Source organism: Anastrepha obliqua, chromosome 1 (genome assembly GCF_027943255.1).
Source record: "Anastrepha obliqua isolate idAnaObli1 chromosome 1, idAnaObli1_1.0, whole genome shotgun sequence".
In the NCBI taxonomy this organism is placed as follows: domain Eukaryota; kingdom Metazoa; phylum Arthropoda; class Insecta; order Diptera; family Tephritidae; genus Anastrepha; species Anastrepha obliqua.
The window spans coordinates 73,649,440-73,667,235 of NC_072892.1; the positions used below are offsets into that span (position 1 = coordinate 73,649,440).

The window sequence follows — 17,796 nt, forward strand, 5'->3', positions numbered from 1 at the left end:
CGTTTTTTGGCCCAGTCTAATGTATACCGAAATGTTCGGATTGACTAGAGGTATCGAATGTGCACACGACACCTAAAGTGAAAATTGAGATACTTGAACGAAGCTTGATACATTTGTTAATCTTGGCCCAAAGTGTATTGGTATTAAAAACAAAAAAAAAATGGTTTTTGGGAAAATGGCACCTAAACAAAGAAACAAAGCTTTTTTTAAGGCACGTAAATAGCGTAAAATAGGCACGTACTTTTAACCCTACGGTAGTCGGGCTTTTTCTCAACTTGAAATTATTTTAAAAGGGCAAAGTGAAACAAACTAGACGAAAACATAACATTTCAACTTTGGTTTAAGCAGTAACTTGGAAAAACTTAGGTAAACATTCTTCAATTTAAATAACTTCAAGCGAACGACAGGGTTAAAAGGGATTTTACTATTTTTTCAATAATAAATAGTAGGCTAAAGGAAAGGCACATAGTATTAATCCAATAGCGAGTTACATTTATTTTCCATTCATTTAGTCTCAAAACTGTCAAATTTTGTTTAAATTTGTCTAAACTGTCAATCTTTGTTAATAGAATAGCAAACATAAAATGCATTGTTCTTGTTGGTCAATGTACCTTGGATAAAACATTTCCGCCAGCTTTTGGTTAAAAAACTCTTGCTTCTTCTATAAATGCTACAGGAAGCAGAAATTGATTACAAATATAAATTAATTAAGAAACAATTTGAATTCTTAGCGAATGAATAAAAATTATTTCATTATTAAAAGTATTAAAAGCTTTTAATCCAAAATAAAAAAATATAAAAAAACAATTAAATGAAGGAAATACTTAAATGTCGCAAGAGAAATTTATATATCCCTAACAGATTCAACTTTTCACAAACACTGTTAATCAAAATTTTTTTTTTCCTATGAAACTTTAATAAAGTCAAAAGATTATTTTAAATAAAATCATATATGTTAACAAGTCTTATAATTAAAGAAATAAACTACAGTAAGTCCAATTTAACATAATGAGATTTCATAAATACTTTTAACCGAATTAAATAAATAAAACGCTTGCAAACCCAACCTAAGAGTATAAATTAAAGCTGTAGCACATGCCTTTAAGCTTACAAACTATATTGCGACTAATTAAAGCACAAAAAAATAAAAGTAAAATTACCGCAAACTATTCTCCTTCCTTCACAAAAGTCTTGTTAAATACATATATGGTTTGATATAGGATATTACATATTGATAGGAAGCAAATATTTTCCTCAAGTCCTTTTGAATGATTAACTAATCAAAATAATATTTGAATAATTAAAGGGAACCAAGAAAATAAACTATCACTCTCACATGCTCGCTTACATTAACTATGTATATACATTCATTAAATATTCCTATTAAAATATTAATAGTAGTCATATATTCTTAAAGTAACATTTGAGACTGTTTCTTAAAGCACAGAGATTCCAGTATTTAGTTCATCATTACTCCGTATTTCTTACATTAATTCTGCACTATAATCATGGCCGCATGCCGAGCAGCTTCGTCTATCCAAACCTGTAATTTGTTGCGAATTAAATTGAGTATTTATTAAATTTTCATATTGTACAGAGTGATCCATTGAATAATCGATTTTTGACATCGCTTATCTGTGATGTGTTAAAAATTTTATTTAAAGCTAGACATTTGGGTGGCTTGTCGTCTCTCGTTTGAACACAATTGGGAAATGTTAAAAAAATATTTCCAAACTGATGATGAGTCAAAAAATTATCTTTTAAGGTGAAGCTTATGTCTACCTAACAAACAGAATTGTTGCATTTGGTGTCGGAAAACCCCCAACGAGTAACTCCTTGGCGTGGATTTCGGTTGGGCGACATTACTGAACTATTTTTTTTTTTTTTGTTTTTTTTTGTTCAAAACCAAGTTAGAAGCCGCCGTTACAGTCAATAGTGGCGCGCTATCGCGCCTTGTTAACCGATGTTTTGTTCACACAAATTGAAGAGAATGACATAAACAACATATTTTTCAGCAGGGACGTGTTACATTCCTCACTGCCAGCCCTACACTTGATATTTTGCACACTGCCTTCGGGAATTGAATAACGAGCCTTAAGGGGAAGAAGTTAAAATATATTTTTCAAAATTGGCATACAGTTTATTTTATAAAAATTTTTTTTATTTCAAGGGGGGGAAAAGGTTTAGGAGGCCGAAATTTTGGTGTTTTTCGTGAATTTTTTGAACAAGGAAGGAATAATCAGAAATTGTTTAAACTTGGAGGGTATTTTACTCATATTTTTAAGTACACTTTAAAATTCTTTCAAACCATTTCCGCCGGAAATAGTGGCGTTAGAGCGTGTTGTCCATGGACGATCGCCATCCGAGTATCTTGCTGGTGGGCGTTCCTGAAGTTGCAATTTTTCTCCGTAATCAACAACAATTTCTTTTTTTTTTTTCGTTATCAACATGTTTCCTAAGAATATGAGAAATTGAGAATTGCATATCTTTGAGGCGCTTGAACACAATGTAATTTTTTCATACCATATTTTTTCATCTATTTTGCTTAAAAAAAATATTTTTAATGGTAATACTATCCCAGAATTAGGTTCATATGAATAAGGATTGAATAAAGAATAATCCGAAAAAAAATTTATAACGATTGGTCGATAACTTTTTGAGCTAGAGTGCCCACCAGTTGAAAAAAGTAATTTCGAGAAAAACGCCGTTCTAACTAACGCGCGCTATGGTTCGGAACCGACGGGCAGTCACTTAAGTACTCATAGAATCGGGAATAATGCGAATTTCGCTTTAAAATTTTTACCAGATATTCTTGAGTAGTTATACTAACAATTTATGCAATAAAAAAAAGTCGATTTCTTGATAAGTCTAAACTGGAAGGTCGCAGCGGGGCTTTTTAATTGTAGCATCGGCGTCAGTGACCTGAATACAAAAAACCAAAAAATGTTATAATTTCTGTATGAATTAAAAAAAAATTGAAAAAAAGAAAAATTCGCGGAATAAAATGAATTTTTGGGGCGAATTTTCCTACTGTTTTTCCTCCGAAAAAATTATTTTTTTTTATAAAAAAGATGTTTGCAAAAATTTCAGGGAGATCGATCAATAACTTTTCGAGTTATCGTGTACGCCAATTCGAAAAATATATGTAGTTTTAAGAAAAACGCGTCTAAAGTTTAAATACAACGTAACTATACCTCTCCCAGCGCTCGAACGCAAAGAATAGAGTCGTCACGGTTGACGATCTATAATATAAGAAATACTTAAATTTACGTTCTATAATTTTTTTGACATATTCTTAAAGGATTTATTAACATTTTATGAAAAAAATTTCTTTTTTCGAAATTTTACAGGTATCTGTACCCTTAAACGGTGCTGTCAGTTTCCACTAGGAGCAATTCGACTCCATTAGACTATTATTTTTGAGACGCTTTTAAGTATAAATATCAAGCCTATCAATCAGATACGATTCAAAAGCTGAAACATTAAATCGACGTTATCACTATTAAAATAAGTGTCAAAAAACAGAATGGGCCACGGTAAAGCCACCCATAGAAATCATTTGAATATAAATTATGTTCCAAGGTTTACTCTCTCTAATTAAAACCAAAATCATAGAAAAATTTTCACGTGTATTTTATTTATAGCCGAATTAAATTCCAAAAGCTAGATGGACCACCCTGTATATACTTATACATATATATTTGCTGCTGCCAATGTCAAATATTTTCATATATAAATTAAACTCACCCAAACGCGCACGCTCCGCTTCTTTGTTAATGATAATTTCATTGGTGAGATACACTTCGCGACGTATCTGATCGCGAAGCTCAACGCTCATATCTGGTATACACCATCGCACCAAAATCATAACAAGTGCAACAAAATTCTGCAAGAAAAATTTGAAAAATCGTGATAGAAGTTAACGACCTAATAAACTCAATAGAAATAAATAATAAAACATGAAAAATATGATTTAAAGTGAAAGTGGCTTTAAAGTTGCCAAAGAGTGTGTCGATTCTAGATATTATTAACCAAACTAAAAGATATTTTTTTAATTTACTGTGTATAAAATTCGTTTGACGCGCTTGATTCTTGAAGTAGAGACGCGTTTTCGAATGTTCATTCAGATCACCGCGGCGAGAAATGAACGATATTTTTCAGCATTTTAACGATAATGAATTCTAGGCCTACCGTTAGATGAGCTTGACGAAGACGAGCAAAGATTTGCACCACACTGGCGGGGCAAACAACAACAACAACAAGCACTTTTTATTAGAATTATGTCTACAAACCTCTTTTCTTTGCAGCCATATTTTTTATTTAGTTTTTACTTTTACGTTTCTCCTTGCATTTGCAATTATAATTATAGATAACGCAGAAAACACAGGGTTGTACAGCAAAACTTACTATATATTATATTTAAATCTCGGATTTCAGGAGAGAAATTTTGTATGGGAAATATTGCTTTTTAAATACGGATTGGGAGTTAAGCTCGAAAATGTAGATAATCTAGTTATATGTAAACCCATTATTATTAATCGAAATTTCGAAATCGAAATGTTAAAGTTTGGTCTACTTGGCGGTTTTTTGCATACATTTTGTTTTGTTGTACTACCTTACAGTGATATCTATTGTTTAAAAGAAACATACTCGTATATGATTTAAAAGCTCGTATATGACTTTTTTTATGTTATGATGTGGATATTTTTTGACGTGATAACGTCTTATAATTCGATTTAGCCGGCTGCACGCACGAAAAAATGTGTCGTTACCTCTCTCATTAGTGTTACCTTGCTCATTTATCGTTACCTTGCTCATTTGTCGTTACCTTGCTTATTTGCCGTTACCTTGCTCATTGTCGTTACCTTGAATGAACTGCAAGGGAAAGCGCGGAACGAACGACAAAGCAAACAAAGCAAACGAACGGCAACGTTCGACATCTTGCTCTCTCCTACTTAACTGAGCGTATATATGTATGTATATGCGCATATGTACATATATAAGTTCACGTATTTGTATTTGCATATGCCTTCTTATTGATTATTATTAATTTGATTTACTTGAAGAATTTAAAATAAAACCAAGTTTGTTAGTAATACCTGTTGCTTTAATGTTATTATTAATAATTTTTTTATTATATATGAAGGAAAAAATGTATGGTAATATTTACCATATACCTTATAAGATATGTTGTATACTAATATATGTATATAAACATGCATATACATATACGATTTCGCGCAATTTTCAAAAAGAACAAATCTATATGTAAAGATGCATACAAGTCATATGGACATATCAAATATACGAATCTATTCCGTACGCAAGCAAATGTAAGCTAATGTGCTTGAACTGCAAGCGAGAGCGCGGAACGAACGACAAAGAGCACAATCGGCCCCCGCGTTCGGCAACGTTCGACATCTGGCTCTGTCCTACTTGAGTGAGCATATATATGTATGTATATGTATGTATATGCGCATTTGTATATAAATTCACATACTTGTATTTGCATATGCCTTCTTCCTGTGTGCATGGTAATGAACCATTTCTCTGTTGAGAATAGGACGATGATAGAAAAAGTAGGAAATGAAAGGGAGTGTTTCGAGTGTAAAGTGTCTTGAAAAAGGCAAATCGATGATGGTGCCTCTTAGTGTTGTTGACTTATTAACGTCTGATGCACAATCGAAATTGAAGATATCTTTCATGAATTTGATAAATGTTTCGTCATTTTTCACGTTTGTGTAAATGTAACTTGACCTATTCCATTGCAATTCCATTTACCTCCTCCTCTATATCCATACAAAATATCTATCAAACAAATAAAATTAAAATTTTGTTTTGAAAATTGCAACCATTCCATCAATATTTTCTTATGACGTTGTCACGTTAAACTATCGTCAGTAAACCGACTTTACAGACAACCCCTTTTTTTATAAAAATGCTGGACCAAACATCAGTGATTCTAATGCTATTCAAAAATTTGCTTTCCGATCACAGAGTATGGTAACTCTTTAAACTGAAGATATTCTTAAAAACACAATGTATGAAAATTTGTTTGGTGAATTTAATGTGCTGTTATGAATACTATAATCTGCGCTATCAATTTTAAATCAGTTCGTGGTGTTTTTAAAGCAATAAACTCAGCTTTGTATTACCCACTTATTTCTTCAATCCGAACTTACTTGAAGCCATAAAAAAATGCGGCTATAGCATAAAAATCATTTAACACAAAAATAAGTGCATTGAAATAGAACTATGCCATCTTAAGTGTTTCGTTGAATCTTTATGATAGTAAAGATATTAAATTTAGGTGCTAACTGCTGCACACTTGAAAACGAGGTGGGCATTTCCTGGCGTAATATTAATTACGGCATGTATAACAGCATATTAGTAGATTTAGCGCTATTTTAAAAACCTTATCATGTGGATACAAGCAAAATGTTGAAGCTTCTGAGTAGGGCATAATTTAAACTGTGGTTCCACGTGCCGAGTTCAGTTCATAGAGCTTTAATTCATGAGATATGTTATCTGAAGAAGCCTTAAAAGCATACAAGGACTTCAGAGAACGTTACACTAGAAAATGTGGAAAGAAAAATGGTGCGAAACCGAGGGGTTTTTTTGACATTTCGCTCGAAAGCATGGTCGCTCCAAACATAGCGTATTTGTGCATAGCTTAAAACGCACTGCGTCCTCTGTTGTGGCAAATGTCACGTCGTAATGGTTTTTCGATGCGTCCTGGATTACAGCCGTTATAATTCTGATAGTAATAAAAAGAGGTTACCCATACACGTCGGTCGCAAGTAAGATCTCGCATTTAAATGTCTGATCTAGAGCTGATCCATATGATTTACATCCGCCGTATATAGACGGCCGCCGTAGCCGAATGCTTTGGTGCGTGTCTACCATTCGGAATTCAGAAAGAACGTAGGTTCGAATCTCGGTGAAAGACCAAAATGAAGAAAAAAAATAAAAAACGGTGGCCCCTCCATTTGTGGTACAACGTCAACGCCACAAATCGGAGGAATAGTTCGGTAAAACACATAAAAAATGTGTATATACAAGCTGAAGTCCAAAATAAACAAGACTGACGTCATAAAAATGTTTTAGATGGCGCCATCTTTTTAATAAGTTAGTGCGTTGGAAGTTACATCTCTAGCTGACTTTCAACTAAAGTGTGTCCTCGGTACAAAAATATGTTTCGAACAAAGAGCTAATGTCAAATTTTGTTATAAAGTCGGTAAAACGTTTACCGAAACATTTGAATTGATGAAAAAAGTTTATGGCGATGATTTTCTATCTCGTGCCAGAGTTAATGAATTTTTTATACGTTTCAGAGAAGGTTGTAAGGACATAAATGACAATGAACATCCAAAATAACCGAAATCATCGTTGAAATTCATGGAATCGGAATGAAATATCTCCAAAACATCGATTTATCGCAATTTAACTGATCATTTGGGCTTACGAAAGGTCTGTGCACGTTTCATTCCGCACAAGTTAACTGAAGACCAAAAATTGCTCAGAATTCAACATTCGAAAGACCTCATTAAAGAGGCGAGAAAAGACGAGAACTTCCTTTACAACATTGTAACTGGTGATGAAACGTGGTGTTTCCATCATGAACCTGAAACTAAGCGTCAAAGTGCCGAATAGAAGGCCCCAGACGAACCACCGCCCAGAAAATCGCGTTTGGAGAAATCAATTCAAAGCTCATTTGTTTTTACGTTTCCAAGGGAATTGTAGACAAGGAGTTCGTGCCAAGGGGCCAAACCGGCAGTGCAATTTTATATCTTGACTTTTTGAACCGTTTGTGGCATCGCATTCGTCGAATTCGCCCTGAATACCGCGAAGGAGGTATTGCATGGTAATGCACCATCTCATCGATCCACTCTTGTGACTAATTTTTTGACTACAAATCTCATTTTAACCATCAATCACTCACCGTATTTGCCCGATATGGATCTCTATGGCTTCTACCATACCTATTCGGAGAATTGCGCTTGGCTATGAAAGGAAACAGTTTTGCGTCCGTAGAGACAATCCTGAAGGGCATTCCGGTTAATGAACTGAAACACTCTTTCGAAAAGCTTTTAGATCGCGCAAAACGCTGTATCAAAGCCAGGGGGACTATTTTGAATAAAAAAAATTCGAAGTTATTAGAACAAAGCTCCTGTTGTTTCTATTTTAGCTCATTCTTTTTTTATTTTAGACTTCACCTTATATATATATGAGGTCTGATTATGCATGCTTCTCACAACTTTTCAACAATTTTAGAGTAACAGATAAAAATCTGTTGAGTGCATTTTGCTAATGTTTCATTACCGGGAAATTCTAAAACTTAAGTAATTTAGCGTAAATGCACTAGCCTGCCATCCCAGAGGTTGTGGGTCCGAATCCCACATAAAGTACGGTCCTCGCACTTTTCCAAATTTATCTACTTTCCATGTTTCTAAACCAAACAAAAAAAACAATAATAATCCTCCAACTCCATTTCTCAACCCCAAAAACTTATCCTTTCCATACTTACTCCCGCACAATAGTCTGCGCATTAATCAGCATCAGCAAGAAGAAGCGGGCGACCGCGGTAATAGCGTAGACACACGAAATTTGGCGGAGTCCTCAACCATCTGTGCGATCCTTTTGCCAGAAAATTGTGACACACTGATGGCGCGACAGGTGGGCATTCCCACTACTTAGGACTGGTAGCGGCAGGCTAATCACCTACCCTGTCAGAAATCAAAACAGATTAAGGGGTTACATCTAGTTAGAATTTTCAAAAAATCGATTTTTTTTTTATTTCATTTTTGTAATGTACATATATTTAAGTAAACACTATGAAAATTTCAAGTCATTCCGAAGATTATTTTTGAAGTTATACGCATAAATGTAACGACGCGTCAGAGCACTTTAAATTAGCTTTTAAAACTTTAACCTTGTTTTTCTCAAAACTGTGTTTTGAAAGTCGGTGACCACGATTTCTCGGAAACGGCTAAACCGGTTAGTCTGAAATTTTTACACCGGCTTCTGAACTATATTTTCTAGTACTTAATCGAAGCTTTTTTAAAACCGATAAACATTTTTTTGTTTATACACAATTTAAGGCCAAAACTATTCCAAAAAATAGATTTTTTTTTTTTTTGAGAAGCCGCCATTTTGTCAATAAATTTTTTTTTGCTTATTCCTTCGATTAATTACAAGAATATACAATACTTTAATCAAATCCGGTTGGTTTTTTCATTTCAGATAATCCGCTTCGGAGATATAGTGGTCACCGTAAAACGTCTTTTTTTGGAGGGGTTCCTGGAAATCTGCTGTAGCAGCTATAAAAACTGTTATTCTTGCAAATAAAATTTTTTTAAATATTATTCAAAGTTACCATAATATGTGTACAAAGGCTTAAAACAATTAATTCAGAAGTTTTCTCAGGAAAATTTTTTTAAAAACCTCATTTTTCAGGGCTTCTAACTAGATGTAACCCCTTAACGAAACCAACGCAAGACTGAGTCTTGTTTAGGCCCTATGCTCCCGAGAGGAGTGAACAAGGAAAAAAAATTACAAAACTTTCAGTTAAATAGCAATTCAATAAACTATTTTTTTACAGATTTCATGTAAACATTGTAAAAAAAACAATATTATTATATTAATTAGTATAAGAAAATTGTACTGATTTCTATATATGATTGTATGCGATAATCCGCCTTAAACTTCCTAAAACTGTGCGAAATATGCATAATCAGAACTTTAAGTATGTTTTTGTCGTTTTCGGTTACCTCCCCTGAAATTTGCTGAAAAATATTTTTGTAGAACATTTTGGTCTGCCTTGTTTAAATGAACTTTAAAGACTTGGGGTTAAAATGTTCCAAATTAATTATTCTCCTGAAATTGAAATTGGCAACAATATTTCTGTCAGAACACACTTTTACGTGTTACATAAAGATTTCTATGACCAAATTTTGGAAACTTTGACTCATTAAAAAACAGCTGATTATAACTTTGTTTTGCAAAATTATCCACTCATTTTTCACAATTATATGGTCGCTTTTATTATTCTATATATGAAAAGAAACCACAAACTTTTGATAGTTACGAAATTTTCAAACTGAAATATGTAGAATTTAATAGATTAACATTTTATAATTGTAAAAATTTTATTTTGTTAATTTGTATATTTTTTTATTTATTTATTGCTTTTTTTTATTTTGCACAATTTTAATTCAATGTTACAGTGGGTACATTTTTTTAACTAAAATGTTAAGCCAAGTTTTTGATGTTCATCGCAGAAAGAAATGGGGTCATGTGCTAAGCGTGAAGACGTAAAAGTGCACTGAAATTCATTGCACTAAGGGTTGATTTTTGAAGGAATAAACTCAAGCATTTAATAACTTTATAAAAAATTTAACGAATAACCGTTTATTTAAATTTGTTGCAGTAAAAATTTTACTGTGTTCAAGAAAAACTTTGGCAAAATATATACGAAATTTCAAATATCTTTAATTTCATTTTTTTCTTGTCTTGAATTCTGCCTTCAACTGTTATTAAGGCCACTGTCTAGTGGACAGAGGTGCTTCAAAAGAGGGTTGGACAGCATGCATGCGAAACAGACATTGTGATTTGTTATGAAAAGCAAAATAATATATGGTAGGTAGATCTTCTTTTCTTTTTTTTGTTCTGGTGGTGTTTAAATGCTGAGAATTTAGAATTCACTCATTGCAGCTACAAATATAAACAAAACCGCCTGAATTATCGAAATGATTCGACTTGGAGAAATATTTCAACTCTTAACTGAACTAACAAATTAACTCTTAACTACCAACTTAACTTTTCTGAGCTGAAATAGCGAAAAATGTTTGGTTAAATTGTAAAAAATCCTATAAAATAATGGAAAATATTACACTATATACTATAATTCGGATTAAAGTAGATAAAAATTGTGTCAATTCAAAAAATCTAAGGCCTATTACTACTATTATCATTGTTGGGGATAATGCACTGCGACCTCCGACCTCAATATCTAGTTATGTGATATGTCCCTTCAAAGAATTTTTTGTATTTGAACTTCTGAGAGGAACTTTAGTATGGAACCCAAGTCCTTGGAATTCATCGTGTCGTTTGTCACCCACCTAATAGTCACCTAGGATTATTTTGCGATTGTGCCCCAGCACAGGACTATGCTCAATTATATAAAAACCGTTAAACACTCTGTGAGAACATAAGGAGGAACGCAGGAGTACCGTTGATCCAATAGTGTAAAGGAACTATATATAACATATAGGAGATGGAGACAACAAATTATTATTTTTTAGTTCTTCAGAGTACTATGCTGCCACCATACATTGGGAATATATGCCGTTTAGACAGGTATTTCAGCTAGATAATGGTCGCTAACGCACAGCAAAGTATAAAGGAGTTATTTGACTCTATTAACATTACTGTATTGAACAGAGTCAAAACTCTTGGATCTAAATCGTATTGAAGAGGAATGCAGTCTATAAAAAGCGTCATTTAAACTTACTTCACTTCACTGCCGATAGGGGGTAGGATAGTGGAGGATACTGAGGATTTTCAAGGTACTTGGGTTAAAAAGGTGAAATAGTACTAGAGAAAAATTACTACACAACAACAAATTGCCTCGGGCAAATGTTTAACCTTTTGAAGAAGATCAGCTCATGACTAACATTATTTTGCACAAGAGTAAATAGTTCCATTTGCAACCCTTAGCAACGAGTCAGATTGCCTAGCGAGGTTACAAACGAAACATTCCCATGGCAGCCGGATCTATGTACGTTACCGGAATGACTCGGGTTTTCCCCGACCAAGGGCTGCCGGCACAGTAAACTAGCCCTGTCTAGTAAACCGTTTATCATCACAAACGAAACATATATGTATATGTTTGTGCATTTGTGTTGACGAAGTTTGGATGAGCTTTTAATAGAAAAATTGTTTTAAATGTTAATATTAGAGTTTATTATTTATCAACTAATCGCAATAAATTGGAAGGAGGAAGTATGTTTTCACTTACATCATCGCTTATGGGTGTCGTCTTTTTTTTTTTAATTAAATTGTAGCGGTTACAAATGTTTCACATTCTTTTGAAAGTCATATATGTCATTATAGTGCGTTCATAAGGTCTGTGAATAAATAATTCCGAACTTTTTCTAGGAGGAAAAGTCCAAATCTTGGTATAATGAAAAAAGTTCAAAAATTCTATAATTTATATCAGTTTCAAGAAACCAATAACTCACTCTTTTAATGGTAAATATTTCGTCAGCAAACCACAAATACGAACTCAACCCCCAATTCAGTCGGCGCCACTAAACTGCTGCAGCACATAAACTTACTCTCGCCCAACGCCAGCCCCTTAAGTGGCCCTGCATCGAAGTGTGTCAGATCATTAAACTTTTGCACTTTCACTACGTCTAACAATTCTGCCGCCCCAGCTGCCGTCGCGAACGGTCACAAATCACTCAACAAAGCAAAACCGGCAATTGTCACGCATCAAGCGGCCTAAACTCAATAAAATTAGCTATCTGCAGCATACCCACCCGAAGACTCATGGGTCGAACCTAATGCAAATGCAAATGCGATTCTTTAATTTAGTGCAATTGGTAACGTCGAAGCATCAGCAACGCGTCAAATTCAATAAATACTGAAAAAATTTAAATGGAATTGAAAATTTGAAAAAAAAAAAAATAAATAAAAGTGGATTGCCTCAAATCAGTATTTGAGATTCGTTCGTATACTTTTGCGCCGGACTTTGAAGAAAGTGCAGCCTCTCCACCGCCGCCGCCCAAAATCACCACATCCACGATGAAACGTTTCAATTGTTTTAGTTTACGTTCATTTGGCTTTGTTGTAGCCGGCTTTGATATCATTGTAGCTCTATGTACGCTGGCACTTTGTTCCTGGTATCTGTGGACCGATATTGTTCATGTATTTTATTGGCCTCAGGACGAGGTGAAAATATTAAGTCCGCTAAGTAATTTCATTGCAACAATGGGTGAGTTTTTGCATGGAGGAAGTAAGAATGGAGTGAAAGTGATGAGGGTTATGGAAATGAGTAAAAATATTTTTCTAAAAATAAATATTAGTTCAGAAAGTGTGCGTGACTACCATTCGGAGGTGCACAATTTCGAATCTCCGTCCATGAAACACCAAATAATAGAAACATTTTTTTTCTAATAGAGGTCGCCCCTCTGCAGATAATGGCAAAAATCACCTCACAAAAAAAAATATAGCTCCCCCTATTTGTGGAACAATATCCAGACGCACACGACAAATAGGAGGAGAAGCTCAACTAAACACCCAATAAAGGCTGTAAGCGGAAATTATGAACATGTAATAGGTATATCTATTCTATATATACTCTAATAATTTTTTTTATTAAAATATATTTTGACTCAGACATTTGTTTTCATTCCTTTTTTTCTTTTTTTTAATTTTAAAAAAGATGCTATAGGAGTGAGATCAGACATGACAAATATTCGCTTTTCTGATCATTTTTTTCTTTCGCCTATGATCTCTCGAATATTTTGAGAAAGTTATTTCAAACGTTAAGGTGCAGTGAGAGAGTGAGAGAATAGATGAGAGATCCTTTTATTCTACAGTATCTTAGGGAAATTACTCAGAAAAGCTAAATGCTCGCTTATAAAACAGTAGATATGAAAGTGATCGTAGAAAGTACCATGCAGAAATGACAAGAAGCTCTGCTTTTAAGCTTAGATCTCATATTCTCTTATCATACGATTCTTCAAATCATTTATAGGAAATTCCTAAGAATGTTTAGGATACATTTTTTAAATCAATATTTAACCTGGCAGATACCAATTTGTGGTATGCAAATGAAGGGACCTATAGTTTTACGCTGCCAGATATTTTTTATGAGGAGCTTTTTCATAGTAGAAATACAATAGGAGGTTCGTCATCGTCTGCCGAATGGCGACCGCTATTAGAAAAAAACATTTTCTCTCATTTTTGTATTTCGCGCCCACAGGGGGTTTCGAGCCCGTGGCACTACCGAATGGTAGTTACACATCAACACATTCGGTTACGGGGACCACTGTAATATACCTTGTAATAATTAGGGTCCCTGGTCTTTAGAAAAGATTTAAGTATGTATTTCAAAAATATTTAAATACTTAGGCATTATTAGTTAGTATTAAAATGAAAGCGTCAAAAGGTTAAAAATGGGTTTTGGCTTTGAAAATAAATTCAATTTTTTCGCTTTCAATACCAAACACTCTTATTTATTCAGTCGATGCCGAGCTCGAAATTTTTAATATATATATACCCTCTGTCACCTGCTGTCCGGCAGGATATCACCCTGATATAGGTGCGCTCATTAGAGATGAAAACCGATAGTAGGTGACTTCAAGGCGCATCACGATCCTTGGTATTAAAGCCTGCCAAACGATCGTAGGAAACATCAATTGGCAAAGCAGATAGACGATTCGACATCCAGCACAGTAAAAGACGACGCCTCCACCAGGGTAGTGGGCAATTGTAGCAACTCGCCTGACGTTACAATTGCTAGCGCTGGTCTAATAAATAGCATAACCTGGCGACCTATGCTATCGCTTGCATCCGACCACTTGCCCATTATCGTTCATACATTAACTTTAACAAAGCTAATTGGGCCAGATTGGCGGAGTTTACCGACGACACCTTCGCCGCTCTCCCCATCCCCACCTAGGTGCGCGTAAGCGAACACGCATTCCCCAAGGAGCTCACAGCTGCTGTGGCTCGCTTCATCTCCGCTGGAAGAATCCGGTACATACGTCCCAATTTTCCAGCTGAAGTAGCCGTTCTAGAAAACGAGCGTGACCACCTACGCTAGGCCCGGGGATCCCCGCATTAAGCATCTCAATTTGGAGATCCGGCAACTGGTCATCCAACATAAGCGGACTAAATGGGAAGAACACTTGAAGTCCTGCAACTTCACCTCTGGTGTGAGTAAGCTCTACTCCACCATAAGATCCCCGTCGAACCGGAAGAAGCACAACGACAAGGATATCACCTTTAACGATTGTGCTTCGTAGGACTCGAAGAGATGCGCGAGCTATTTTAGCCGGCAATTCATACTGCATCCTACGGCCCACATATCCAAGCGTAGTGCGTGCCACCAGACGGCTGCAAAAACAGACAAACAATAGTGCACTCCAGTGATGAGGTTCAGAGCGCCATCTACAAAATTAAATCATCTGAAGCCATTGGCCGGTCAGCCACTCCACACTACTACAGTCGACACTCCCGCCAGGGCTGAAGAGGTGGACAGCGAACTACCTGAGTGGTCGTCATTCGTCGGTGCTATTTCGAGACCACATCTCTAAACAGAGGAAAATAAAGCAAAGAGTTCGCAGGGTAGTGTACTTTCACCCTTGCTTTTTAACTTATATATCTCGAAACTCCCCCAGCCACCAGAGGGAGTCTCCCTGGTCTCCCACGCCGACAACTGCACGATAATGGCGTCGGGCAATGGCATTGCACTGCGAGGAACCTATAACTTTCCCCCACGAAGTCCACGGCGACCCTCTTCACCACCTGGACAAAGGAGGTCAAACTGCAACTTAAGGTAAAAGTCGACGATACACCAATTCCGACTGTTAACAACCCAAAAATCTTGGGAGTTACCTTCGACAGTTTGCTCTCCTTTTCAGCGCATACAACCGCTATTGCTACTGAAATCCAAAATCGCAACAAGGTCCTCAAATTGCTTGCAGGCAGCATTTGAATTGGCCAAAGAATTGTTGCTAAACTATGCTACGCCTGTCTGGTCGCCTGGAACCAGTGACTCGCAGTGGACGAAGCTACAGACTTGTCAAAACACTGCCATTAGGACTGCGACAGGATGTCTTTTGATGTCCCCACTTCAACATTTACACGACGAGGTACATATGCTTTCTGTAAAGGAGCATAATAAACTGCTCAGTAAGTAGTTCTTGTTAGGGTGTTACCGCAGGTCCCACCCATGCAGACACTTGATTGAGCCTGAGCCGCCGCCCAGGCACGTCAGGAGGTACCTTGGATCGGACAGTGTACAGGCAGACAATTAACGAGATTTTCTGGACCCAATCTGTCGAAACACCAGGTTTCCTGGGCCTACCGGCCCGGATGGCTAGACAAAGACGACCGGTGATTACACTACACTGACAGGGCAAAGTTTCTGCTACACCAACATCAAAAACAACTAGTAATTTTAGTTTTAGATCCACTTGCGCTCTTGTGCTCTAATCTACCCTCTTTTCCGCTCGATTTACCATATAACATTATAAACTGTCTGACTTGTTACCAAAACCATTTCAGACATTTCCTGAACAATTTTAACCAAGTGGTCATTTTAATGTAATAATTGCGTAATATCAAAGGATAATCTTTTGCCAGGCTTAAGTTAAATTTTAAGTCCGAATGAAGCAAATATTTTTCACTGAATGACAAAACGAAAGCATCAAAGTGATCATTGCAAAGCAGAGATAACGGAAAATTGAAGTTAATCGCGCAACACTTCTAAAGAAATTGAAAAAGCAAAATGTAAAGTTTATTGGCAGTATCGAAATAGTGTCAAAGACAAATAAAGAGTGCTATTTTTTGCTATTAAAGTCGAAAAATTTAATTTATTTAATTTGTTAAAAATTTGTTGGTTTCCCTTTTGCTTAATCACGACTAAAAACTACTAAACAAAACAAATTCCTTCTTTGTAGTTGATTATATTCTCGTGCATAATTTCTCCAATGCATTCTATATGGTTTTGGCTGTTACTGTTTGGGTGAAATCGTTGATTAATTTAATAGTTGCTTCTATACTCATGGATGGTATAAGAAAGGTAAAATTCAATTAAGAAATTTAATTTTAATACGTACTCTTAAACTTAATATCTTACTCTCATATCACGCTTTTCATTGAACTTCAACTGATTTTTACAGCAGCGTCTTGTTTGCATTGCTCCCTGGCTCATAAACACCAGCATTTCGATTGCCATTGAGATAGCCGTATTCGTTTTCATGGTAATCAAAATGAATGAATTCGAAGAGGAAATAGCATTGGATCGACGCATTGTGCACAGTGTGATTTTTGGTGTATTTATGGGTAATCAATTAAATAATAATTTAATTTATATGCATACATATATATTTTTCACACAGTTTTTAATGCGCTCTCGGTGTTCGGCATATTTGCATTATACAAAATGCTCAAAGCTACCGCTAATGAGAATCGTACACTACAGGAGAGTATTGTGGAAGCAGCTGGTCTCTATCAGCATGTTAAAGTTTAAACATATGAACTCACATATACTTCATAGCCTCAAAGGAAAGGCGTTTTCGCAAATAGGTTGCAGCATTTAATGGTACAACAAAACAGCAATTTAGTTGTTCGCGGTATGTTATTGAAAAATGCATTTATTGAAAAAACATATAATATTATACAAAATTTTAAAAACTTGAAAGACAGCAAAGGAAATAAATAAAAGCTATTGTGAAACAGAAATTGAAATAAAGTCGGCCTAGAGTATAAAAGATTATTTGCAATTAGTATTAATGGAGTTCGCCGAAGAACATTATATCATATAAGTAAAAAAGATAAGCTAAAACAAAAAGCATAGCAGGTTTGAAACAATTTTAGTAACTTTAATGTGTAGACCATAATAATAAAACTGTCCGTTACGTTCCAATTTCGTGTCACTTAAGCATTCAATGCCAGTTTTTTAAATCTTATTAACATTCAAATAAGTGTCAAAACATAAAGTGTGACACTTTAATTTAAAATAAATTATTGAACGAGAAAATGTCAACGAATTTGATAAGC

At 35.1% G+C, this 17,796-nt stretch overlaps 2 protein-coding genes and 1 long non-coding RNA gene across 8 annotated transcripts in view; 1 reads left to right on the plus strand and 2 right to left on the minus strand.

Moving 5' to 3' along the window:
• Positions 1–471: 471 nt before the first annotated feature.
• LOC129236404 (anoctamin-1) overlaps positions 472–17,796 on the minus strand; it is a 43,986-nt gene continuing 26,661 nt past the window's right edge. For all 5 annotated transcript variants that reach the window (XM_054870776.1, XM_054870775.1, XM_054870779.1 and 2 more), the window contains 2 exons: positions 3,748–3,886; positions 472–1,543 (listed from right to left, as the gene is read on the minus strand). In XM_054870776.1, coding sequence (XP_054726751.1) covers positions 1,485–1,543; positions 3,748–3,886 — 198 coding nt within the window. In that variant the 3' untranslated portion in view covers positions 472–1,484. The remainder of the gene's footprint in view (positions 1,544–3,747; positions 3,887–17,796) is intronic.
• Positions 12,397–17,266, plus strand: LOC129236405 (uncharacterized). Of its 2 annotated transcripts, none has more exons than XM_054870782.1 (4): positions 12,397–12,997; positions 16,695–16,816; positions 16,920–17,079; positions 17,136–17,266. In XM_054870782.1, the coding sequence occupies exons 1-4, from the start codon at positions 12,808–12,810 to the stop codon at positions 17,264–17,266; spliced, it is 603 nt and encodes a 200-aa protein (XP_054726757.1). In that variant the 5' UTR covers positions 12,397–12,807. The 2 variants fall into 2 exon arrangements, with proteins under 2 accessions (XP_054726757.1, XP_054726756.1); XM_054870781.1 differs by having other exon boundaries at positions 12,592–12,997; positions 16,917–17,079.
• On the minus strand, positions 16,699–17,205 carry LOC129236406 (uncharacterized). The gene is made up of 3 exons (XR_008581664.1): positions 17,117–17,205; positions 16,874–16,939; positions 16,699–16,790 (listed from the first exon to the last, which is right to left on the minus strand). It is a non-coding gene; the product is annotated as an uncharacterized LOC129236406 (long non-coding RNA).